At 39.0% G+C, this 27,113-nt stretch overlaps 1 protein-coding gene across 1 annotated transcript in view; it reads left to right on the forward strand.

Annotated features, from left to right (window-relative positions):
- The first annotated feature begins 490 nt into the window (after positions 1–490).
- The window catches only part of ptprna (protein tyrosine phosphatase receptor type Na), a 28,140-nt gene continuing 1,517 nt past the window's right edge, over positions 491–27,113 (forward strand). The window contains 23 exon segments of the mRNA XM_012870847.3: positions 491–566; positions 4,513–4,563; positions 13,362–13,472; positions 13,867–13,984; positions 14,085–14,121; positions 14,123–14,233; positions 14,389–14,584; positions 16,506–16,652; positions 16,763–16,888; positions 17,018–17,052; positions 17,139–17,389; positions 17,520–17,606; positions 17,713–17,792; positions 17,946–18,010; positions 19,843–20,052; positions 21,831–22,097; positions 22,180–22,327; positions 22,535–22,608; positions 22,839–22,916; positions 24,231–24,350; positions 24,533–24,699; positions 26,729–26,782; positions 26,883–26,947. Of these exon segments, the coding sequence (XP_012726301.2) occupies positions 491–566; positions 4,513–4,563; positions 13,362–13,472; positions 13,867–13,984; positions 14,085–14,121; positions 14,123–14,233; positions 14,389–14,584; positions 16,506–16,652; positions 16,763–16,888; positions 17,018–17,052; positions 17,139–17,389; positions 17,520–17,606; positions 17,713–17,792; positions 17,946–18,010; positions 19,843–20,052; positions 21,831–22,097; positions 22,180–22,327; positions 22,535–22,608; positions 22,839–22,916; positions 24,231–24,350; positions 24,533–24,699; positions 26,729–26,782; positions 26,883–26,947 (2,674 nt within the window).

Genomic DNA, 27,113 nt, shown 5'->3' on the forward strand with positions numbered 1-27,113 from the left:
ATGGAGGCAAAACTACCCTCCGCGTTTTTCTGCGCGTGCATCCAGGTTAATGGAAACTGCATTCATGACGTCTCAGAATGGGAGGAATATTTAATGAAACGCTCTCGTTCACCCCCTCCTTCTCTCCGTTTTCTCTGCCCTGATGACGCATCTGCACGTTGCTTTCTCCTGTTGCTGAGAACTCCCCGTTTCCACCGGCCGTGCGCTGTTTCCGCAGCGGTGCTGTCGTGAGTCAGTACTACGCTGCGCGTCCACGGTCTGTGCCCTCCTTCTCTGTCCCCACGCCCCGCCTTTTCATCGGGAGGGTTTCTTCTTCCCCATCCAACCATTATTTTGATTCCCTTCTCAATTTAGTTTTATCTTCCCCCTTTTCATCCCTTTGCATGATCTGAACGGCTCGGTCAAACAAAATGGGGATTTAAAACAGGAGGAAAACTCTCTGAGTCTTTCTCTCTCCATCCATCCGTTGCAGTACAGCTTCAGAGGGATCATGCAACATCTGAAGCCATGGCGAGCTCTGCTCCTTTTGGCGGTGCTCTACCAACCAGCTGTCTCGGAGAAATACGGTAAGGTGATGATGTTGCTGCTTATCACAATTTACTTTAAAGAGTTTTAACCGCAAACAACTAAATATTGCAACGTCCACCGTATCTCCTCTTGTGCATGGTGTATCAGCTGCATTTACGCATTACACGGTCTGTCTTTACCAAATTAACTCAGTGATTGCCTCCATGGGTAAATACGGGGGTCTGTAATGAGATTAAACAGGGGAGAAGAGATGGAAGATAAGGGAGGATGGGGAGGAGAAAATCTGGGTATTTTTAAAAGGCAGTTTTGTTTTCTAGCCTCATAAAATAATCTTATCACTTTGGCCCTGTATTTTATTGTGTTTACTTTTCTGTTTTTTCTGTCTTAAAGGTAGAGTAACACAGAACCGTGGACTAAATGGGGGAAAAAAATATTTAATTTAGATGCTTAAATCTTTTGAAATATGAAATGAGAACAATAAAACGATTTAGGCTCTGTATTTTGATTGCACACCCTGAACTCTGTTTTCAGAAAAATGTTCTTTGCTGAGTAAAAGATGAGTGTGATTACAATGTCTAATATGTTTACTGATCGGTCCTGTATTTTACTACTCTTCATAGAAAATGCAGCAACACTTGTGTTTTTTATTTGGATGTTAATATTTCTAACAATAGCAGTTTCAGCTTCACTATTTAAAACAGATTTTGCATTGTGTGACATAATACTTGTTTTTGTTGATGCATAGTTTGGTCTATTTTAATGACACAATTCTGCAACAAGTGGGTTTTATATATCTTTTTTTATTTTATTTGAAGCCTTTAGATGATTTGAGCGTTGCATATCACTGAAGTAATTTGAGCCCTTGTTGACATCAAGTGAAATGTTTTCTCTTGCTCATACTCTTTGCCCCCTGAAAACAAAAAGAGTGTCACCATCAGCTTCCCCACTCCTGGTATATGTTTTATTTATATTCACTCACACTGGCAATCTAATGTTTATATTCCGTTTAATATTTTTGTTTGCCCAAATGTATTAAAAAAAAAGCTATGAAACGTTTATTTGGAAATTGATCAGGGCAAGTTCAGGGAATGCACATTGTACCTTCATCTATATAGAATAATAGAAAAGAATAGGAGATAGCCTGATGAGCATTAATGTCACAATGACGAGTGGACTTCAGCACCATGGAGAGAAACCAGTAGCTGTTCTGTCATCCGCTGGCATCTCTTTGGTGTTTTCTTTTTTTCACACTTTAATCCGGCCAACTGTTTTCTTGATACATCCATATGTGCGATGGTGTGATGCTCATGTCTGTGTTGACGTCTTGGCAGCCAGCTTTTTTTTTTTTTTTTTTTGTCTTAGAGCCAGATGTCCTGTTGCTATGACAAACGCTGCTGTTGGATGACCACGATCACAACGTTGATTGGAGCGTTTGGTCTACTTTGCAATTTTTTTTTTACATGATATCTGTTTAATAAGATACAATAGTAATGGTTAGTAAATCATATGGCGAGAAGAATGAATCTTTTCCAGCTTCATGCTCAAGCTTTGTGTCAAGACATATTGGAAACCATTTTATGCAAATATTGTACACTGTTGATATCAGCCATTGCAATCACCTACTAGTTTGCAATAACACTACAAGTAGAACCAAAAGTCCTACTCGTAAGACAAAACTGTGACACTAGTAACACTAAAGTCCCAACTAGTAGGCTTTTTGGTGAATAAGTTAATGACTGTCATGTTAGTTACCTAGTTGCTATTAAAGGTTAAATGAATGAAATTCTGCCTGCTAGCTTACTAGCCAACCATAGACTTGCGTATTTAGGAAAAGGTGATTTTTTTTTCAAATGTTAAATATCCATGATGCTTTTTCCATGCATTTTGTGTTACCAATCTGCAGCAGTTGGACATTTGCTCACACTACTTCCGTATTTTCCTTCTCTAGCGAAACATACTCTAACTCGTTACAGTTTTTGGCCCTTAGTGGCTCTTTCGCCCCACTAGTAGGCGCAGAAGTCCTACTAATAAGTCAGAATGCCACTCAGGTAGCACAAAAGTCCAAATCAGTGGGGTTTGTGATACACTAATCAATGACTAGACTCCATTTTAGTCTGTGATTACATTTTATGAGGGAACCAATTGGCATTAAAAGCCCTAACATTGAACTAGATGACAGATTCAGCCTACTAACATAAAACTGACCTCAAGTCTACATGCTATCCAAGTGGTGAACTGGTGGAGCGAGCCCAAATAATCACATGACTCTTTGAGCAAACCCTTTCTGCCGAGAAAACCTACCATAATAAAATTTTATATTGATTATACACACAGACAGAACCTCAATTCATGCACATTAATTTCCTAGTCGATGTTTTTATTGCCTTGCTAGCCTTACAAGATTACTCACTTACTAGTTAACAAGTTGACCATTTTTAGGGCTTTAATGGCAGCTAGTAATATGACAGTCATAAACTATGCTTGTTTGGTCATTGACTAGTGCATCGAACAGCCTACTGGACATTTGCGCTACCAAGACAAACTACTTTTGCTCCTTCTAGTTCTTTAAAACAACATGCATACTGATGTTATTTTTGACCAAGTGCAGCACAATATGGAACATGTTTGAGCATGTGTCTAGATAGTGAAGTGGCAAAGTAGAAGGTGACAAGAAAGTACCTGTTTACTCAAACTGGTCACTGTATGTGTTGGTCTTTTGCTCTTGACATTTTTAGTGGCAGGAAAACAATTTGTTTAATTGACTGGAATCTGATTCCTTGTTTTCACATGTTGCCTCTTGATGAATCACCAGGAGAAATTTAACCAAAGTGCAAAATAAAAATGACAATTATTTTTACATTTGATCCTTTGCAAGCTCTTAAGCTATATTTAGATACCATTTGGTTTGTTTTGTCCTTCTTTTCCGACCACTGTAATGAAGGTTAATCACTGCTGAAATTATAGTCCATGATGGCACAAGACACACAGTTGTTATTTGAAAAGGGCAGCAACATTTATGTAAAATTGAGGTAATGTAAAACAAAATGCTTCTCAAAACCAAAATAACCGTTTTAATGTCCTGCTCTGTAAATATGAGTCACCGTTACACTTTTCCTTTAATTTAAACGGATAACCTCACACCACCTTTCATGTGCTGCCTTTAATTTTGTTTTTAGTTATCTAAAGTTCCAACGCAGATTCGGACTGCTCTGATCACGGTTGATTTAGTGAAATATTTGGTTTCCTTCAATTGTAGGTTTCATAATTTGAAGAGATCCAAGGTGTGCTGTGAGAGAGAAAGGACAGAAAGCCAGACAGACTTATTCATGCATCCCTATCTTTCTCTGACCACCTGTTCCTTCCCACACTGCTAATACACCAAGGTCTTACTCACCAAACTAAAATAGGAAATGGTTTAAAAGCTAGAAAAATAAACACCGAGGTATCACCCTGTGCTCGTCTCCACGTTTAGAAAAGGTCATCTTTGTACCAATAATTTTTTGGATCTAAAGGCATGGAGTGGAAAAGGGTAAAGGGTTGATTGATCAGGTTAGGCAAGCATTTGAAATAGAGCATCACTATTATAAAGATTCACAAACACACACACTCACACACACACACATACATTTATATATATATATACAATTTTTTTTGTATTTATATATATATATTATATATATATTATATATATATATATGTATATATATATATATATATATATATAGAGAGAGAGAGAGAGAGAGAGAGAGAGAGAGAGAGAGAGAGAGAGAGAGAGAGAGAGAGAGAGAGAGAGAGAGAGAGAGAGAGAGAGAGAGAGAGAGAGAGAGAGAGAGAGAGAGAGAGAGATAAGAACATAAATGCACACAGATATTGTGAGTCAGGATTGGATCTTTTTGCGTCCTTTTCACTCTTTCGATGTGTTGGTAGAAGTAGAAGTGTTTGCAAAGATGGTCTGTCAACTTTCTCTGTGTCCTTCTATCTCAGGTTGCCTGTTTGAGAGAAAATTGTGCATGAGGGATCAGTTCTGCTCTGATGGTGAGTAAAACATGCAGTCATTTTGCATAATTCAACATTACATCCTTTTTTAAAACTTACTGTTGTATTTTTTTTACTAAAAATGCATCTACTTTGAGGGAATCCTTAAACACACCATAGGTATTGAAATAACAACATGCATTTATGTGAGAAGTGGAAAAGTATGCAGACGTACTAAAATGAAAACAAAAGATTCCTCCCCTTTTGCTTCATTCGTCTTCGTCTCTCCGTCACCTGTCCCTCATCTGTATTTAAACCCCTCCCCACGACCCCCTGTCTCCATAGCAACACTGACATCACGGGAAGGTCGACTCCCCCACACTTGTTGTGTTGACACAGTGATGACTCACTAACACGGGCTTACGTCCTTCTCTGTGGAAACGGCACTTACGCACACACTCGACGCTTGAGCAGAATACCAAATGGATAAGTGAGCTTGCTTAAACACAGAGGAGAAGGAGAACAGGGGGGAAATGTTTGGAGAAGTACTCAAATATATTATTTTGAGCCCCTGCACTTTCAAGAGCCTCATATGCAAAGTAACCAGTAAACAACCTCAAACATTATTCGGCACTAATTCACTTTTTTAATAGCGTGAGAGCGTCTTACAACCAGACAGAAAATAAAAACAAAGCCACTACATTCGCAGTGAATAACACTTCATAAGAAGTATTTAGCTACCATATTATACTTAGATAAAGATGTTGATGGAAACGTTTGAGGGACATGATTGCAGGATTTTTTTTAATCAACAAAAAGTCATATTTTCTCTTTATGATTTAAATAAAGTTGCTGCTTACTTCCTACAGTTTTATGCCCATATTTTCAGATAATAATAACATTGTTTTTAAACATTGCTGACAAAACATGCACTAAAAACAGAAAAAAATATTTATTTTCTGACTGATCAACTCTCTAAAACCTGCTGGATGAAATACTATTCGATTACGATTAATTTGCTTATCATTCTCGGGTCAAAAATGGACAGGTCGAGTTTGTTTATCCCAATCCAAATATGTTAAATTAAATTGAGATAGAACTATTTCTAGAAATAGAGACTATATGTTTTCAGAAGTAAAGCCCTGTAACGAGATTTAAAGAAATTTAAGAGAAATGAATTCAGAGAGATTATAGGCCCTAATCTGGGATTTGTGGGTGTTGGACCTTGGTTGCAAGCTTTTATTTTAGGGCACATAAAACGCTGATACTGTTTTCTTTCCTGCTTCAGTTCTGCTCATAAAACTGCATTCAGAATCTATTTAAGTTTCTTATTTTTATTTTGTTATGCTTCAAGATGTGATCAGGTGTTTTTTTCTAAGTAGTTTCTATTTATCAAAACAGACTTTTTCCGCTCAAATACAGTTTTATTAATGACGAATGACAACACGAAATTAAGTTGATGAGGTCGTAGAAAATAACTGTGACCTGGTTTTATTTGATGTATAGTAACTTCCAATATAGCAAGAAACATTTTACTGAAGAAAACATTGTCTTCTGAATCTCATCGGACAGATGACTAGCGAAGTTATAATAGTTGGAAATATATATTGCTTAATAAAATCCAAGATATTTTGGTTTTTATTCTGTTACCTGATTTTTCTTATATTCTCATAATGTATCAAATATGTCCGGCCATTTAAATAAAATAAAAAAGTGGTAAGTAAATTACATTTGCCTAAGCAGATGAAAAATAAACAGTTTATTCATCATGGATGAGACATACAGCAGCATATGTGCTTCCCTCCAGATCTATGGCTTCGCTGACGTTTGCTTTTGTGAGCGTTTCGCTTTTCTCTTATGACGTCAATGAGCCCTCTACGAGTGATTAAAAATTCCCTGGGTCCCCATTGTTTTTGCCACTGAACTAGTTTTCTCATAATCCATTGACATTGTAAGTTCTATTATCCTTGAAATGCCTGAAGGCAGTAATTGTGCTGCTGGGGGCACGACGCGTGTCTTAGGACCATTGCACGAATGCCATGTATGGGTTGAGGAGAGAGCTAGAGGGAGAGAGAGCGTCTCCTGCAAGCTGCACCTTACGTGTATCATCTTCATCTATAAATAGGTTTGCAGCGATTCAATAAAACGCAGAACAAAATATGACCTGATTGAGTTAAGCAGTTTTAACTGTCAAAAACCAAATGTTGTTGTATTTTAGTCGAAGGCTGAGTTAGGTCTTCCACCCAAGAAATGGGTGGAAGTTACCAATATCAATTGTGAAAGGAACCCAAAAGCGTGCTGAAAAGAATAACCCATAACCTAAAATAGCACTAGATTTCTATACCAGCATAATGCAAACAGGACTGCATCGGGGCCTGTGCTTATTTCTAATAATCAAAGGACACAAGCATTCTACCATGGATAGGTCGCCATTCCATCACAGAGACACACACAACAAATAGCCATTCTTAAACATACTCTCAACTTAAAGAGATTGATTAATCCTAACTGCATTATTTTTAAATTGCGGAAGGAATCATTTGGGACCAGAAAAGAGTGAAACACAGAAAGTTTACAGGCAGAGCAACAAGAAACAGGTGGTATAGTTTAACTGAGAGGAACCCAAGTCATTAGATGTATTGAGAAGCGCTGTTGGGAGGGAAGGTAAATTGGTGAAGCACTGAAACTGATTAAACAACTCAAGGGGCAACAACAATGAAGGAAACAGCAATCGAAAGAAACACAAAAAATAGGGAAAACAATCACAAATTATAAACACAATAATCTACTGAATTGTCTGAAAATACTCAAAATACACATCTTGAAGGCCCAAATGGCATGCCATTACCTTTATATTTCTGCATCATCCTACCACTGCTTATTTCATCCTGTGGAAAAGGTAAAGTGAAATCTGATCCAGTAATTAATCCAGCATAGTTGTCTGTCTCATCTCTTGTCTGACCCAACAATCTGGGTCACAATATTTGAAAGCCATGTTTGGTTAGAACTGCCAAGTGTCTTTTCAAACAGCATGAGCCCAGAACTTGGGTTAAAGAAGGGACAGCTGTGGCTCTTTACAAAGTCTTTGTGAACTCTTTAGTCTTTAACCAGCTGGACATTTTTGGTTCAATTCCAGCTTTCTGCCGGGCAAAATGTTGATGTGCCTTTAGGCAAAGCACTTAACCACAAGCTGCCTACTAATGCTAGTTTTTGAGTCTGGGTGCGACTGTGCGCAAGAGCTCTTGATCAGTTTTCCAAGAAATGTGCTATAAGTTCAGTCCATTTACCAATAAAATGTTTGGTGTCTCTCTAACACAAAGATGGAGGGAATTGGCTTCACTTTACTGTAGTTCATTATTAGAGCACAACAGAGTAACTTGCGGTGACCCTTTAAAGTTTAAACTAAACTGAACATAGCAATTTGAACTCGGACAGCAATGATTTCCTTTTCATCCTGGCACTGATAAGAGCTATTAGAGTGTAATGAGTAGAGCCCTCTAAGGCTTTTTCAATGCTGTGGTGCATCAAAAAGTGGCCTTCCAGCCATAATTGCTCTAAAATGTTTAATAGGGATTGCTAAAACACAGCTTTCCATCTACTTTCAGTAAATCCCAACAAAGTAAAATATAATCCACTCAAACCAGCAGTCTCTGCTTATAGAATCAACTCGTATCCACTTTCTCATGTTCACATATATGTATGTGTCAAAAGGGATAAAATTACCTACTTATACCTTTGCTTGTTTCCAAAACGTTACAAAGATTTTGTTTTTGCAGTAACATCATTGTGATGTGAATGCTATTTACCTTGAACTACTATGTCAACACTCTGGCAGTATTGTACTTAAAGAAAAAAGCTGAAAGCTGAAAGCTTGTTTACTCTTGAGGATATCGTAAATAATGTTACAAATAAGCTTAATATTTTTTGTTTTTACCTAAGGGTTGCTGTTTTTTTTTGTTTTTTTTTTGCTTTCTATAAAGTAATAGAATAAAGTAGTAAAATACATTTCTTTAAATCTATTTAAAGATACACAGATCAAGCGTTTTTAGACCAATATCAAGGTCTTTTTTAAGGTCTGAGATAGCAGTTGTTAGTGAAGCAAACTTTGTTTTTAGTCAACATTAAATGTAATAAACATTTAAATGCGCTTCATCTTCCATCATAGGTGTAGCAATTTTGAATTCACCTGAAAATGCAGAGAATCCTAGTTGTCCATTTGTGCACCAAAACATATGGTAACCTTTATCTGATTTTTACCTCTTTTGAAATAAACAGCATAAAAAAAGCATTTTACAGACTAAAACAAGCATGGGTTTTTAATTGGGATGCTTTAAATAAACAGGAAAAACAAACAGCAAAAATAGTACTTGAGTTGTCAGTCTGCTGTCAGAGCAAATTTAAATCAAATTTTCTAATTTACTGAGATGTATCTCTAGTCCAAAACAGCTTATGCTTGATTTTAAAAAGTGCTTTGCAATGCTTGATGTGTAAACTTTGGCAATCTTGCCACACTTCCCTGCTCTATAAGCAGCTGAGCACCTAATCAGCATTCTGTGGGTTTTCAAAAACAATCAATCCTTTTTTTTTTATCTGAACAGAAAGGATGCTGATTAGGTGCTCAGCTGCTTGTAGTGCAGTTGCCTCTATAGGCTGGATTAGTCAGTTCATGAGAGAGTGATTTGGGCCGAATCCCCTTGACGTGCATGTGGGTGTGACCTGATGCACTTTCTCGTTTACCCTGCTTTGTTGAGTCTCCGCTGTAACCTATGCATTAGCAAGAAAACATGGGCTAAATTCAATATTTATAGCTTTCTTACCATCACACCACTAAAAAAAAAAGACATGTGCAGTCGCCGCGGCAGATGATTTTCCTCTTCTCGCATGCACGTGCACAACACTGGTGTCATTTCAACTTGTCGCCAGAGGGGGCAGATGTCTGCAAAAATCATGGAATCTACACTATGCTCCTTTAATTATTTAATTTCTTTGTCTTTTTAAGGGCAGAAAGCATATCTGCTCATTTCAGAGTCTCAACATATAACATGGCCATATTGTAGGCTTTGCAAAAAGAAAACCAAGCAGCAAAAGGTACATCACTAAGTAGTTTGTGAAATGTTACTTTGAAGCTTTAGGATTTGGCCATCAATAATTCAGTAGTGCTAGAAGTGTTTATATTTGTCCAAGAGAAAGGAGAGTTGTTCTAAATAGGCCACAATGCTTTCAATGTAGGTTTAGTGTACAACTAAATATAGATCAAAAAAGACTCCCAGCGCAATATAAAGAAGAAACGTGATACACGTTATGATACATTATTTATGTTTTAACTATAGAATATATAGGAAAAGCTGATTTGTGTTGTTACAAAGCCTTGTCTGACCCGGCTGTTGTGTATGCAGGTCAGGTGGAAACAGCCTGAAGCTAATTCCTTCCTATCTAGACAGTTTGCATGGATTTAGTGGAGATGGTGTGCATAGATGTTGCACGATTACTCCTTGCAGTAAAGAGGGGTCCAGCCATTTTCACTCAAGTAAAATCATGTAGAAGATATTTCTTTTTAAATTACAATGAAAACCCTGATTCTTTTGGGGCCATAAATCCTCTCATAGACGAAGAGTTTTCTGCGTTATCCCAACCACTGAAGCTTAAGAAAAAAAGATTTAAGTGATGACATCTTAACAGTACCTTGTTGTGTTCTTGTAAGTATGTTGCTGTTACTTTGCAGGTGCCTAATCTGAGTGCAAATTCCTGTTAATCAGAGCATGAACATCACCTGAACCTTGTGCATGCAGGTGCAGCTTTAGGAAACCTAGCTGCAGTGTGAGGCATATATGGTCATTTATTATCTTTCTCATTTCTGAGGTTGGGTTGTAGGGGTAACGTGTTCGGGAGGGATAGCTAAGCATCCCTCTCACCTGCAATACTCATCCGCCTCATTCTGGGGGATTCCAAAACATTACCAGGTCAATAGTAAATCTATTGTTCCTCCAGTGATGTTTGAGGGTTCCTCTTAGTAGAAAGTGCCTGGAAAACCTACCTGTAATGTGTCCTGCAGGCCACCTGTACCATCTACGTGAACTACATCTGCAGAGGAGGAGCAGTGGCAGAGTCCTGCTATCCTATGAAGAAAGCTGGGTTCCGTGACTCAAACCCAGGATCCCTCTTTTGAACATGACCCATGTTTCCTGATCAAAATTAAGGGTTGGGAAGTGGTCAATAGATTGGGAGCTGTGTCTTTCAGCTTGGCTTTTAGTTTAGCACAAAAACTCAGACATGTGTCCACATGCGGCCAAACTGATGGCTTTCAAACAATGGTACATGTACCACTGGTGATATTTGGGATGCACCAGTCTCTCAAAATAAATTTTAGTATTAGCTATTTGTTCAAGCTGGTTAGGCTTTGCTTTCTCTAATGAGAATTGTAGGTGTAAATAAATGAGAAAACTCCTATAGCGAACTAAAATGGACAAAGGTAAACTGAATGAACAACTTATACTGTGTTGCATTCACTTCTGATGTTGTAACTTTGATCTGCCATTAACATTAAACCTAACTTAACACTCATTTAGTTTAAAGTTTAAAAACCTCTGTGACTAATTAATATGCTCCCTTATTAAATGTATACAAGCAAATTTTGCTGCTTTTTGAACTTTAAATATTCTCATTCTGTTTACTATTGAAGGTTTTTCAGAATGGTGTGTGAAATACTTGATGGGACAAATCCTCCAGAAATGCAGCCATATTGGATTTTGGGGTCAGGGATACAGAGAAAACTTGCCATTTCCTATTTGGAAAGAAAAAAAAATCTAACTTAAGCTTGTGAATTTTAACTAAGAATGTTGTTAAAAATGTTCCAGTGCATTATTTTTTGAAGGAGTTCGTCAGCGTGGTAATTCTTGAAAAAAAAAAAAACTTAATTGTAATGACTAATAGTGGTGAACCTGATATTCAGCCAGACACAGAGTTACGTTTCTTTTAAAGGTTTATTGTGACAGATGAATAGTGGCAGGTGAGGGAGACAAGCAGAACTAGACTTGAACAGATGTGTTATGGCTGATGATGCAGGCAGGCAGGGATGAGCAGGAGACCAGAGGATGCAGGTAGTGAAAGACCAAAACAGGCAACGTTTACTCGGGAACCACCAGAACGGTCAGAGCAAGCGGCTGGAACTCACAGGGAAACAGGAAGAACTGCAGCATGCAGACAACAGGCAACTTTAACTGAAGAGCCCAGCTGGCTGAGCACACAGGATCTGGTAGAGGCAGATCAGATCACACTGAACCAGACGGCCGAGAAGAGATCACATGAGACGAGAGACGTTTCGGCAGGGATGAGTTGGCTGACGCAGGTATATGTAGATAGGTGAACAGGTGAGCTGAGTAGAATAATTAGTAGCAACAGGTGAAGATGATCTAGAGTAGACTGGTGGCCGGAGGGAGACTGAGCTGATTGGATGATGACTGATATATATATATATATATATATATATATATATATATATATATATATATACATGGTCTCTAGGATCATTTTAGTACTCATACCACAGCACAAGCAAAAGCTAAATTGGTAAGCCTACGTCGATCCTGACGCTTGAATTCTCATTCAGGATTTTATTTTACTTGGAAATCAGTCTCACCTGACTCATACATTCCCCCATGCATACCTCCTGACTTTTTACTGTTCTGTTCTGGTTATAAAACTTTATTTTCAGCTCGGTATAACATATTCCCCTTTTATCTCGCTGTAGCAGATTTGGTTGTGTGCAGTTTAGCCGGTGTGGGGCCTGCAGTGACTCATCAGTGCACCAAATGAAAAAAAAAATCCTCTCCCCTGCGTTATCTTTCTTCTCACTACAGTTGTGCTTAATCTAATGATCTTTACTCACAGTCAAATCTCAGAAAAAACGATTTTTGGGAACAAAAAAAATGCACCTTTATCTATGTCATTAGGTTAAAATGGCCTCTGTTTATCATTAAATTGGATACCCTGCTGTTGGTGCACAGTTTCTCTCCTTTTGAATCTTCTAAACTATGTAAACCTAAAGAGTATAAATGTTAATTACTTTTATTTCATTTGGATTTCATAGTATGCAACGTTGTTTCCTTACAATATTGGACTAAAGCAAATGCGGATGTTGTCAGTCTTGGATTGATTCATATGCGTCTCTTCATATAGTCAATACATTAGCAAGTGCCTACGTTGATGTAAATGCTGTGTATGCTCTGCCAACTTATGTGTTGAACTCAACATAATGCATTTACTTAAAATAACATTCAACATGCAAGAGTGCAATAGCAAAATCCGTTATATTTGCATTAGTGTTCCAGCAGCGGATTCAGGTTTGCTGAGGAAAACAGACACTGTTTTCACACAATAGACAGAAACTTGTCAAACTGACTGCAAGAAGCAATGTAGGGTTGTAATTTTTCAAACCATGACACGTAAACATGTTAATTTCATGTCCTTTTAAATGCTTTAATCTTGAAAAATGGGTGTAATTTATATACTTCAATCATATCTCAGTAGCATTATATAGACACTGTCGACACAGTGTGCTTTGTTTGTTGACGAATCTGTGAAAATGGATCTATTTGCTTTCTTGAATTGTACATTTTCAATAAAAAATACTATCCACTTCTTGCATAAACATTGCATTAAACTAATAAAGGGATGACTCAGCATCCTGAATTATATGCTTTTAGTTTATCTGACATAAAATGTCTGCATTACCACTGAGATCGCTTTACTTTTGAAAGATTTCAGAAAAAAAAGAGTTCATCAAGCAGTTGATATATTGTATGCACATAAGGTTTTCTCTTTTGAGTACATGTGATATACTATATGTTTGCCTGTTCTAGATGGGCTGTTTGGCCAGTGTCGGAGCTCCAGCCAGGACCTGGTCCAGTACCAGGTGACAGTTCCTGTGCTGAAGAGGATGCAGGAAGTCCTCAAACAGCTCATGTTGCAAGGTAAGACAGACCACGAAGAACACCAGTAGCTGGGGTCTGTTTGCAGATCATTTTGGGTTGTGACACATAAAGTCAATCTTTAAGATCCTTGAATGATCTTAGAAAGAAATCTTATGGTGCCAGCAAAAGATAAATATCCATCCATCCATCCATCCATCCATCCATCAATTTTCTAACATGCTTATCCCTTGTGGGGTCACGAGGGTTTGCTGGTGCCTATCTCCAGCTGTCAATAAGCGAGAGGCGGTGCACACCCTGGACAGTTCGCCAATCTATCGCAGCAAAAGATAAATAAGTGTAGAAAATCTCTATTGGCATGTGTCCATTTTTCATACACCCTCCTCCAGCTTAGCTTTCACGGTCTTGATTGATGTTTCTGTGTGCCTGTGTGCAGGTCTGTCATGGCAAGATGACATCACCCAGTATATCTTATCAAAAGAGCTAAAGAGAGTTCCCCATAACACTGTTCCCTCGAAGCCAAGCTCCTCCTCGCCCTCTTCTCATTTTTCTCAGTGAGCATTTCTACTCAGCTATTTGATGAACAACCTAAGATTGCAGAGAAACGACACACGTGTAAATAAATCCTGCCTGCGTTTCTGTACCGTCTGATAGCTCAAAACAGCACGTCTCCCACCACCCCAACTCCAAATCAGGGACCCACATCTTCTGGCGGTAAATATGTGGACTATATGTATGTGGAGCCTCCTCAGTCCCCGCTGCGCATGCAAGCAGCGTCCTTGGACCCGTACGCATACCACCAGGTACATGAGCACACTTAATTCTTCCAAATCTGATTTTAAAGTCATAGTTTTCCAGATCGCAGCTGTCAAGACATTACATTCTGAAATGAAAATCAAAACCTCACTGTAGGTGGTGCTAATTAGAAGTGATGGTTTTCAATCTCCATCAATCACAGCAGAGATACCAAGATGAAGAGGAGAGATCTCTTCTGAGCGCGGGAGGCGGATATGCCCGCCCACCTTCCAGGTCCCAGGCCAGCCAGAGAGAACGAGAGCGAGACAGGCAGCTGCTGCAGGAAGCTCTGTCGCTCTACCTGGCTTCTGCACAGCCGTCTCAGCGGCACAGAGGGTCTGCTCCCATAGCTCCTGCAGGTAAATCCATCCTTGGCTTATTCAAGATTTAATGCTATTATCTAAAGGGTATTTCTAAGAACTCTTGCATGCTTGACTTGGAAATTAAGTACAATTTTTTATGCTAGTCCTCGGTTTTTGACCAAAACTATCCTCACAGAGATCAAATCAGTGCCGATTTTTCACTAAAGTAATAGTTTAAAATTTCCAATTTGGAGGCAAGACTTATCGCTGTTCATGCTTCTTTTAAAGATTTTTTTTTTTTTTTTTGCTATTCAGATTGGTATTATGCAAGTATGCTATACGTCACAATCAGAAAACTTGGTCTGAAAGTGAGTCATTGCAAACCGGACAGGTGCGTCATCATGTGTGGGAGAGCATAACTTCTTTTAGAGTGTAACTGTGTGAACACTTAACATTCTCTAAAATCTATATTCATCATTAGAAAATAAGCAGAAGCAGACAAAATACATATTATATCACATAAACATTTTATAATATTCAGTTGTATACAATAAACTGTAATACAATTGAAAACTTTTTCTTCAGTAACTCATTTTACTAAGTGAAACATAAATTAATTACAAGCACAAACGGTTGTTTTCAAGCCTTTCCATCTGTTAATTATGTTGAGTTTACACTTATAAATAATAAAAGCACAACATTTAAGACTATAATATAATTGGAACAATAAAAAATATAACACATAAATACAAGATTTTTGAAATATAGTTGTCATACCTGCTTAAACGTTGTGATTTTACAATATACTTTATGCTTTGAATCTGACCAATAAGCCTCATTGGAAGGCACAATCTTTTGTTTAATTGTTCAATACGACTGACATTCAGATTATGCTTCAAAAGAAGGAGGATTTATTTTGTAACCTTTTAAATCTTCCGTAATAGTTATTTGTTTTCTGAAAATGTATTACTTTTAGTCCAGCCACTGCATCCCTTTTAGGAGGACTATTTGTATTATTGTTTAATCAGCTACTTTTATCTGACATGGATTATTTAGACCTAAAAGGAACTCTTAAACTCAAAGGATGGATCTGCCGTGTCTGCACTTTTTGCTTGTTTGTATTTAGCCACTTTGTTTTTCTAACAGCAGAGCAGACACGAATAGTTGAAAGAGGTTACTACCCCTTAATCTCATTTTACTTGAACCTGTCTAAAAAGCCTAAAGACAGAAAAAAATTGACATGCAAATTATTAAAGAGTAGATGAACTAATTGTAGTTTATGGAGTTAGAAAGATCTTTTTTGATCCGTTTAGGTCTTTGATGACCCCCCCCCCCTCACCAAATCCCCCCCCCCCCCACCCTGTATGTTAAAAACCTGAACTTTAGATGCTACCCCCACTTATTTATCTGCTGTATTGTTAGACATGACACTTTTTTTCCTTTGGCCTCCACTTGTCAAATTCCATCAAAGTACAATGCAGCTCATGATGGCAAATGCCAAATTTCTTGGATAATATCACTCTTTGAGTCATTTTGTAGATACAGTTGTGCAACTTACTGTCAATCACACTGCAATTTGATTGGCATCCCTGCAAATGTGAAAGCAAAACAAAAAAACTAAATACATTGTATATTGGCAGCCCATCGTGAGTGTCAAAATAAGAACCTGAGTGTTTTTATGATTCCCTTGGTTAAATTCTACAAAGAGAATAACACATACATGTGCATTCTAGATCATATCACCAGCAAAACATGTTACTATGAAAATTATCAGGTAGATAACTGTTCTGTGATGAGAGAAAAACAGCCAAAATCTATTAAATTAGCCGTTCAAATTTTAAGAAAACAAGGGTGGATCATAACTGTACGTAGTACTAATTTTGTTGACGTATTTTAAGATGAAAAAATTCCTGCTAACATATCAGACAGATCACGAGCACACACATAATTAACCCATGATAACCATGTTTCTGTGCAGCTCTCCCTTATTATCAGGACATAGAGATACCAGTGGACTATGTGGAAGACTACACCCTAGAGGAGAGGCTTGGTACTGCAGGCAGACAACAAAACTTGCAGAATAAGAAAGTGCCACAGGACTCTGCTTCCCTGGCTGCTAACAATGGTGAACATAAGATCTTAAAATGAAATGTTTGTGTGCAACATAATACCTTTAAGGATAGTCTAGTGCGACTTGCTTGCTAGCCATGTAAAAACATTTCTCTTCCATGCTAGATGGCTTGCTCCAGAGGATGTTGGGTGTCTTGCAGAGGTACAACATTGATCCCAGGGAACTCAGTCAGGAGCAGCTCTACAAGCTGGCTCTCATTCTGCAGCTGTTGCAAGGGCAGGAGAAAACCGGTACAGCAAGGAATATCTAATCCTTTTTCATGAATTAACTAAAATGTTCCTTTTAGGAGGAAAGCAACAGCTGTATCGTGATTTATTGTAGCAATAGTCTGAAACTGAGCTTTGTCTCCCTCAACATAGACCCAAATGAGAAAGATCTCATCGCTCTTAAGCAGGTATGTCAGTCTTCATAATTAGCAGCAATCAAAACATGTCACCCATCCACTTTTCTACACTCACCTGTCTGCTACTACCGTTTTAGATGCAGTTTTTGCAAAAAGAGAGTATGCCTAAACCAGAGAAGGCTGCTTCTGTTCCTGGTCCACTTGATGCTCCTGCCGCTTCCTCCGCTCCACTCCCTGATAAAACCCTAGCTAAGAATGCCAGCCTCCCCACGTCTGCCTCCAGACCTCCACAGGCTGTCCCTGCTGAATTTGAAAAAGGCTTTAAAGAGCCTTTAGTGGAGGGTACCGGAGGCAAAGAGGAATATGGTTACATCGTCACCAACCAGAGGTGGGCAATCTGCGCTTTTAGCAACGTGCCATTGATATCCGTTGCGGCCATTTGTGGACAAAAACAAACGGAAAACATCTTATGCATAAACAGGATGATTTCAATGAGGACTTCTTTCTTTCTTCTGCAGTCCCCTGAGTCTGTATGACGGAGTGAAGCTGTTGCAGCTTCTGGCTGAAAAAATACACCTGACAACCAGCAGCTTCATCAACATCAGGTAAGGCTGCAGCCATGTCGTTCTAACAGAGGGTAACTAATTCTTCTTTTTCACGAGCCTTCTACACGCCATGTCCGTTTTTTTATTTTTTAATATGTATCCCCAGCGTGGTGGGTCAGGCGCTGACTTTCCGCATCCGCCAGAATGAACACAACATGACGGCTGCAGAGGTGGCCGCCAAAGCCGGTGAGAAGCTCACATTCGCTCTAACACCTATGATGCGTAGCCACACACACATACGCACACGGGCATTGTGTGTGGGCACCTTATTCTGTCACATTTGCAGTTTAATGCTTTTCTCCGATCTTGATTTCTGAGATGATTTGTCCACCTCAACAGAATCTGAGAAGAACTTTCTGGAGTCTGAGACTGGCCTGAAAATTGTCCAGACTGGGGTTGGAGAGGTAATTAAACGCATATGGTTTAAGAGATTTGACTGGTAGTCTTAACTATCTCGTACTGCTTTAATCATCTTGATCTACTTTATCAATGGCTTGTAGCTATTAGTATGGAAAGGTGATTCTTACCTTAATCTACTCTACTGTGAAATAAACTAATTAATAGCAAGAAAACAAAAAATACAAAACAAAACAATTAAAAGAAAGCTGAGAATTGATAGGAATTGAATGGTTTTCTGAGGGGCTGAAAGAAAAATTATTCAATGGCCGGATTCTGCGTTTTGATCCGTAGCTTTGATCTAAGATGTAAAATTTGGGTTTGGAAATGCCTTCAGTTGTCGACACCACCTTTATAGTCACGCAGTGGTGCATAACATGGAGCGTTACGTGAGCTTTGACTAGTTGCTGTCACACTGACAGTTGTGTCTGAGCAGCTAGATTATATATATATATATATATATATATATATATATATATATATATATATATATATATATATATATAGAATCCTGTGGCTATTTGCTAAATGTAAGTGTTTACAAGTCTATTATTTAGTCTTCAACTGATAACCCTTGCCCCACAGCAAACAGCAGTCCATATATCTCACCTTCAACCATTGTTTCCCATCCCCCATTGCCTTCTAAGCTTTAATGCCATGAGTCTTTCATTTTTCTTCTCCTGTGTTTGTCTGCAGTCTGCAGCTAGAGTTAATAAGTCAAGCGACACTTTCAGAGAGCCAGTACTCCACTTGTTGCCATGGCGTTTAAACTCCTCCACCTCCCACCCCTTACTCGCAGATCCCAGGTGCTATGGCAACTGTCACACAAGCATCGGTGACCTCAGTCTTTGCCATTCGCACAATGAGCCTTCACCACATCTCTCACTTTGCTCGTTATACATTAACAAAATAAATTGAGTATGGACTATAAGACATATGTAGCTTAAAGGCATAAGCTACGTATCCTGCCACATGTATTTACATTTTTTAAATCAGTGAATCATGTATGGTTTTACTCGTTGCACTTGCTTCTCAGTTATTTTTATATTGCTAAATTCAGATCCGTGCCCCCCCCCCCCCCCCCTCCCCCCTGATAATGTATATTATCTGATAGAGCACTGCATATTGGATACTGCTTAACATAATGCTAAAAAAAACAGGGACAGTAATAACAGGATTTAAGAAAGAAGCATTTATATTTTCTGGTTTTAATTAATGTTTTCTTTGTGACAACTGCAATGCATCTAAACCCAGCTCATCTGCAGATGCCCTTGATACAGACTGCCTTTGAAATTAATGTTAAGGCTTTTGTGTTATTGGGAAATTCATTTATTTATTTACTTTTTCTTGGATGGATGGATTGAGAATTAATTGTGAGTGAACGTAAAAACAAAAGATATTGAACCTGTAATCGCTCCTTCTGTAGATATGGGTCACATATTGCACAGTGCTTTAAAAAACAGGTGGGATGACATTGTTTGGATAGCGCTGATATGTGGACTGCCCCATGGGACGGTTGGTTGGTCTTTATGGGAACCTCAGCTGTCTTTTTACTAGATTTATAGAGCACAGCACCCTGACCTTTCAGACCTCTGTCTGTGAAACTCAACCTCGGCTGCTCGTCGAGCAAACACAGCTGTCTTGTGCTGTTACAGAGAATCAGATCAGTTGTGGAAATAAAATAAGGCGACCTTTAAATCAGAGTCATGAGATAGAGACATTCTGAAGCAGCTTAACGTTGCTGACAACTGAAGTTCGAGAAAATAACTGCTGCAACACCCGGTTGTCTTTACATTCCTTTCCCTGTTCTTTACAACGTTTTTTTTTCTTCGTTTTCCAGAGAACAGATGCACGAGGTCTTCCTCAGGTCATTAGGGTTCCCCCAGGATCCAGCGGTACAGTCGTCACCCTTGTTTCCATGGCAGTGGTTGGCGGTGTGCTCGTCCTGGCCATGGGGGTGGCGTGTTTCAGGCACTACGGTCATCAGGTGGCCAACGGGAAGCTCGGCCTGGGCCCAGAAGGAGGAGCAGACACACACTTTGACTACCAGGTGAGACTATAAACAACATATTAACCTTTAGCAGGAGTATTTAAGGAATTTACGGCTCAAAGAGGATGGACGCTTATTTTTGACAGACCTGTGTACTATTTGTTTTTTGTTGTTTTTACATTGGAGTAGGATTGAAAAGCAAGTAAATGTTTGCATGGAAAAAGAGACTGCTATAAAATAATTGCTTTCATTACTAAACTGTGCTACATTTAGCTTTGGTTGCTTTGCCACTTACCAGTCCTGATATTTCTTTTTTTCCCTGTAAGGCTGTGTACAGTCTATTGGAAAGTATTTAGACTTCTTGAACGTGTTCAGATTTAATCACAAGTCAGCATAAAACGTTGTTATGCCTTATTGGGATTTAATTAAATCGATTAGCACAACATGGTTTAAAGTGAAAAAAGATGATGCATCTCTTTCAAGATTTTCACAAATACAAATCAGAAAAACATGGCATGCATTTGAATTTTGACCCCCTAAGTTAAGCCTTTGCAGAACCAACGTTGCACGGGCTTTTCGGTTGTGTTTCTATGAGCTGTGCACATCTGGGTCCTCGAGTTTTTGACCACTCTTCTTTGCAAAATAGCTCAAGTGCAGTCAGATTGATGGCAAGCATCGTAAACAACTATTTTCAATTTATGTAATTAGCATCAGACAGCTTCTCTTCCTGTAGTTAGCTCCATTTTTCTTTCTGTCAACTCAGTCCACCGTCCCTGTCCTTGCTGAAGAAGAACATCCACAGAGCATTGTGCTGCCACCACTATGTTTTATTTATTTGTTTCTTTGAGATGGACATCACATATACATCGGGCAACCAGTTGTGCTGCTTGGATGTGTTAGCTCAAATGCTAGTTTTATAACTTACCAGCTGGGTTTCTTGGCTGAACAATTCTTCATCTTGTAGTTTTGGATGATGGCCATGCATTGGTAGGTTTTCAGTTGTGCTGTAGTCTTTACATTTTCCGATGATGGGTTGAACAGTGCTCCATGAGGGATTCAAACCATAGGAAATTGTTTCTTTTTTTATCTAACGTTGCTTTAAAGTTCCCCACGACTTTATCCCTGACCTGTCTGGTGTGTTCTTTGGTCTCCATGATGCTTGTTCTCTAATCTTCTCCAACAAACCTCTGAGGTCTCCGCTGAACAGCTGTATTCATAATGAGACATTGCAGGTGGTTTAGAAGTATCAGGTTTGCCATTGCTTGATACATCCTTCAGATTTTTACTTGTAAAAAAACAAAATGTATCAATTTCTATCCACTTTTTAATTATGCCCTACTTTGTGTTGGTCTAGATCCAGATAAGATATACTGAAGCTTGTGGTTATAAAATGTTAAAATGTCCTTTTACTGGGATTGGATTACCCACAGAGGGACTCTATTAGTTAAGGGACCTTTGGTTGCACTTAATTTTATTTAGAAATTTAGGATTAAAGGGACACAAATAGAGATATACTGCAAACTGACCAATGGCTAATTGAGCCACAAAGAGCAGGCAAACCTGACAGAGCTAAATTTGTTATTTACCAAAAATAAATGTTTGACAGACAAAAAAATAATACTAAGTTGCAAGAAGTCAAATCCCAGTAAACAAACTAGCTTAAATCTGGGTCTGTAAAATGATTAACTAAAGGATGATGCATCCCGGAAACTGACGAACTTGGGGATAGCTCTAGTGTTCTGCACATTACCCTAAAGGGAGGTTTGCTGTATAAATATGTTGTATAAAGTATCATTAGATTAATTCACTAAACGCATCCATTTTATTCCTTTATTTAGGAGCTCTGCCGGCAGCACATGGCATCCAAATCCTCCCTCTGCCGCCAAGATTGCGTTGCAGGGGTGAGCGGCGGCATTGCGGGGCCTGCCACGGGAGCTGGAGCTGGCGGACGGAGGGGCACTGACACGTCCCGTGTCAGCAGCGTGTCCTCCCAGTTCAGCGACGGCCCGCAGCACAGCCCGTCCTCCACTCACAGCTCTACCCCATCCTGGAGCGAGGAGCCAGCCCAGTCTAATATGGACATTTCCACGGGTCACATGATACTGGTGAGGGAACAGCAGAATCCTCAGTGCGGAATGGACGGCCAGGTGCATGCTGTGTGAACGTTGACTGCTCTTGTGGTGACAGGCGTACATGGAGGACCACCTGCGTAACAAGGACCGGCTGCAGAAGGAGTGGGAGGCTCTGTGCTCCTACCAGGCGGAGCCCTGCTCTGTAGCTGTGGCCCAGGAGCCTGCCAACATGGACCGAAATCGTCACGCTGAAGCCCTCCCCTGTTAGTCACCAATGAATCCCTTCTTTCTGATTATTTCTGTCACTGTCCTTTGCCCTGCAGTGAGTGCTGGTGTAAAAGAGTGGATAGAAGCACCACAACTAAACATATAGGACATGTTTGGTTTTTTTTTGAAAAATGTTTTGAACGTTATTTGTCTGAAAACCCTTTACAGCCAGCATTCTTGTATTCTCTTTTTTGTGTTTTCAGATGATCACTCTCGTGTGAAGCTGAAGCACGACGTAAACCCCAATAAACAAGATTACATCAACGCCAGTTTTATCGTAAGAAATCTTTAATGTGAAGATTTTATAAGATCTACTATTTAAACGATAAAGAATAATTAATGACAAGGAAAAACAAACACTCAACTTCTCTACAGGTCAAATGGAAAATGTCATAGCTTTTGCGCCCTTTCTTAGTTTTCATTATTGTCATAAATGCCTGCCATAAATCATCTAAATGTCCTTAGAAGTAAATTTACATGCCTCGTATTTCTCTTTCTTACTTTCAGTTTGATCATGACCCTCGCCAACCAGCCTATATTGCCACACAGGGACCTCTGCCACACACTGTTGCTGATTTCTGGCAGGTCAGTCGGCCCTTTCTTATTTTTTATTCATTTATTTATTTTGTGTTTGTGTATGCTTTATTTGCTTCCAGACTGCCGATGTGATGCATTTACTCTCTACAACCTTTTGTCCAAAGAAATCTGCAGCATATTGTGTGGAACATTGGAGATAAAACGATCTGAACATGAATTTTACGTAATAAACCAACACAGTGTTGTACATATATTTAAGTGGAAGGAAATCGTTACATCGCCTTCAGATGTTTACAGCTAGAAGTCTGAAAAGTGTGTCATCCATAAGCATAAAGTCCCATTTACTCTGACGTCCCTAAATGCAATCAAGTGCAGAAGTAATAGAAATCTAAATCCAACCCTGATGTAATGTCTTTTATACATGTTTGCTCTGTAAAGATCACTGGGGTTTGGTATAGGTGAAATAGCAGCATCATGAAGACCAGCGAACACTGTAGACAGGTCAGGGGTAAAGTTGCCTGTCGTTTTGTCAAGCTTTGCACATCTCTATCCACTTGAAAGGCCAAAGAGCATAAATTGGAAAAGCAGCCAGGGCTCATCATAACTCTTGAAGAGCTGCAGAGATCTACTGCTTAGGAGGGGAGAAAGCGTCAACTCAACAGCTATTAGTCACTGACTGCATAAATCTGACCTTTATGGAAGAATAGCAAAAAAAGAAACCAGAAGTCCAGCTTAAACTTCCCCACAAGCCGTGCAAGGGACACAGCGACCTTGTGGAAGACGGTTGTCTGTATAGATGATTGCAAAACTGAACCTTTTGGCCCACATGTAATACGTTTTGTGACATAACTAACTTTTTACATCACCCTGAATACGTCGCACCCAACATGAAATATGGTGCTAGCAGCATCGCTGCTGTAGGGTCGCTTTTCTTTAGGCAGGACAGGGAAGCTGGTGAGAGTTGACAGGATGATAAATGAAGCTAAACACGGCAATCCATTAAGAGAACCTGCCTGCACAATACGTTACTCTGGATAACTTTCATAACTGCAAAAATAAGGTCTACGAAATATTCACTCAGGTGGGCTGAATAGAAATGGCCATCAAACCTCATGTTTTTGGTATATGAAACCATAAATCAAATTCCTTCCACTTTACCATGCACTATTTCATGTTAAAGTTTTTATAGGGTACAAATACTTTCTTGAGGCACTGTTCAGCCCATAAACCCAATGCATAGTTAGAAAAAATCCATCTAAAGATCGGATCTTAACATCACAAATATGTAGTCCAACAGAAGACTAGGACATTTCACCTACTTCACTTCCATGTGCTAATCAGAGCGGTCTGTCTCATATGCAGATGGTTTGGGAGAATGGCTGCACAGTGATCGTGATGATGACCGCTCTGGTGGAAGACGGGGAGAAGCAGAGCGAACGGTACTGGCCAGATGAGGGTTCTTCTCTCTACCACATCTATGAGGTTTGTCTCTTAGCTGTAACTCTGGAAAACACATGGCGTTGAATCACAAAGAAAGACAAGGAAATTGACAATCTTCCTCTTTTCTTATGCAAACCTAGGGAGATTACAGCTGTTAATAAAGCAAGGCATTTTAAACCCTCCCGCCTTCGTTTTGGTTCTGCTCGTGTCTTTTTCTCACCCAGGTGAATCTGGTGTCAGAGCACATCTGGTGTAAGGACTTCCTGGTGCGCAGCTTCTACTTAAAGAACGTCCAGACGCAGGAGACAAGAACATTGACTCAGTTTCACTTGCTGAGCTGGCCGGGTGACGGCATTCCCACCTCCACGAGACCGCTGCTCGACTTTCGCAGGTAGAGAAACCACATTCCACAGGAACACCTGCTGTGTTTTCTCCTATGAAGGTTCCATATAACTCAGTCTTTTACTACACATAAAAAAAAACTACAGAGCTTGTTGAGTGTTGTGTTTAATTCCTTTTAATTACCTTCATTAAGTCCGTATTTCTATTTGTTTTCTTATCTTCTCAACCCTCTAATTAAATAAGCCATTCTTGCATCTCATTTCGTAGCGCATCCGTTGCCTCTCCCTTTCTCCCGGTGTGCAGGTTGATAGGTTTGTATTTTAACATCTCCCAGTGTCATTTTTGTGGTTTGCAGCTAGTACTCTGGCTCCAGTTGCATAGTCACAAAAATGAGCATTGGCAGGTGTGACTGGCTGCTGCAGGCTTCTCCTTCTCCTCGTGTCCCAGCCCCACATCCTCATATCAAATCTCCAATTTTTTTCTTTTTACTTTTTTTTGTCAGTGCGTCTCTCACTGCAAATCTGGACACTTTTATATGTCCCTTCACACGTTTCCATACTTTCATTCTTTCTGCTTCAATCATTTCATTCATCTTAACAATAATCCTCATGAGCCTGAATATGCTTAAGAAGCCTTTAGGTGTACATTGCCTTGCAAAAGTTCTTCTACCTGTTGGATTATTGTTTTCCTTTTTGAAACGTTTTAACCACAGAGATCACTGTGTTTAATTGTGATTTTTTTTATGTGACAGGCCAACACAAAATACTGCACAATTATGATGTGAAAGAAAAGTTTTTATTTGATTTTTGACATTTTTTGCCAACAAAATCTATACAATCCAGGGCAACCAATTTTTTTCAAAAGCCCCTAGTTTGTAAATATTCCGCCATCTGTGTGTAATTTACCCTTAGAATAAATACAAGGGTTTTTGTTTTTTTTTCATGCAAAGGCTACAGGTTTCTCACAAACGTCATTGTCAAGACCGAGTTACAAAAAGAAATATCCAAAGCCCTGACAGTATCACAGAAGACTGTTCCAAACCTGGCACGGCTAGAAACATGTCTAAACATGACTGTCCATTTAAACTGACAAGATGGGAGAGAAGAGCATCAATCAGAAGAACAGCTATGAGGATCATGGTAACTCTGGAGAAGCTGCTGAGATCCACTGCTCAAGTCGACATGACACCTCTTTGTCTTGCATTTCTCACCGGCCTTCATAGAAGAGTGTGAAGAAGAAAAACAAGAAGTCCAGTTTAATATTTGGCACAAGCCATATATTTGAGAAACTAAGCATATCAGATGAGATCAAAATGTGACTTTTTTTAGCCTATATACAAAACGCTTAATGACGTTAAAAAGAGGGAAATCCTGGAAGAAAACCAGTTGTCGGCTGCTTCAGATAAGATTTGAGACTGGGGAGAAGGTTCACCTTCCAACTGGATAGCAGTCGGATTCCCACAGCTACAGATGTAATGAAATTATTTAGATCATACTTTATGTATTTGTTAGAACAGCTAACTCAAACTCTACAGATGTTTTCTTTCCTGTCTTACTGACATTTATTTTACAATTGTTTTTTTACAACTTTTTTTTTTACAATGACTTCCAATCTCTGAAGGTGCAATGCAGGTAGAACCATTCGGGTAAAGATTTGCAGCTGTAGTGGCACTAAAAGGCGAATCTAAAAAGTTTTGACTGAGAAGGAGAGATTACAAATGTATGCCACCATTTTCACATTTGTATGTAAAAAGAATTGGAAAATTATAATTTTCCTTCCACTTGACAGTACTGCTTTGTGTTGGTGTATCACAAACAATCCTAATAAATATAGTGATGTTTGTGGTTGAATTGTGGCAGGAAATGGAAAACATTTCTTGGGTATGGATACTTTAGCAAGGCACTATTTATTGTATTAATTTAACTCATTTTCTAGAAGACTGAAACCTGCATATGTGTATGTGTGTTTATCTTGGGGTTTTCTTTACTTACAAAATCATTTTATGAATTTTTTAACTTTTAATAACACATTCTTGTTTTTGTTTGTTTTCTTCACTGTCCATTGGTTGTTCTTTCCAGGAAGGTGAATAAATGTTACCGAGGTCGTTCCTGTCCCATCATTGTTCACTGCAGGTAACAAAAAAGACTGATAAATATATACAGCATTAATGTTCTCAGTTTAGGTAAACTTTTATTAAAAATAGTCAATTTTGTTATTTGGTGTTTGCTGCAGCGATGGGACGAGCAGGGCTGGCACGTACATCCTCATTGACATGGTGCTGAATCGCATGGCTAAAGGTGGGTATCACACACTCACACACACACATACACACACACACACACATACACACACACACACACACACATTATAAGAAAACATTTTCAAAGATCCCATTTTTGTAGTCAGAGGATGTCATTAACATAAATTGACAGCAGAGGGAGCAAAAAACACTGATTTAAGTGC

The sequence above is a fragment of the Fundulus heteroclitus genome, chromosome 7 (assembly GCF_011125445.2).
Source record: "Fundulus heteroclitus isolate FHET01 chromosome 7, MU-UCD_Fhet_4.1, whole genome shotgun sequence".
Classification (NCBI taxonomy): Eukaryota; Metazoa; Chordata; class Actinopteri; order Cyprinodontiformes; family Fundulidae; genus Fundulus; species Fundulus heteroclitus.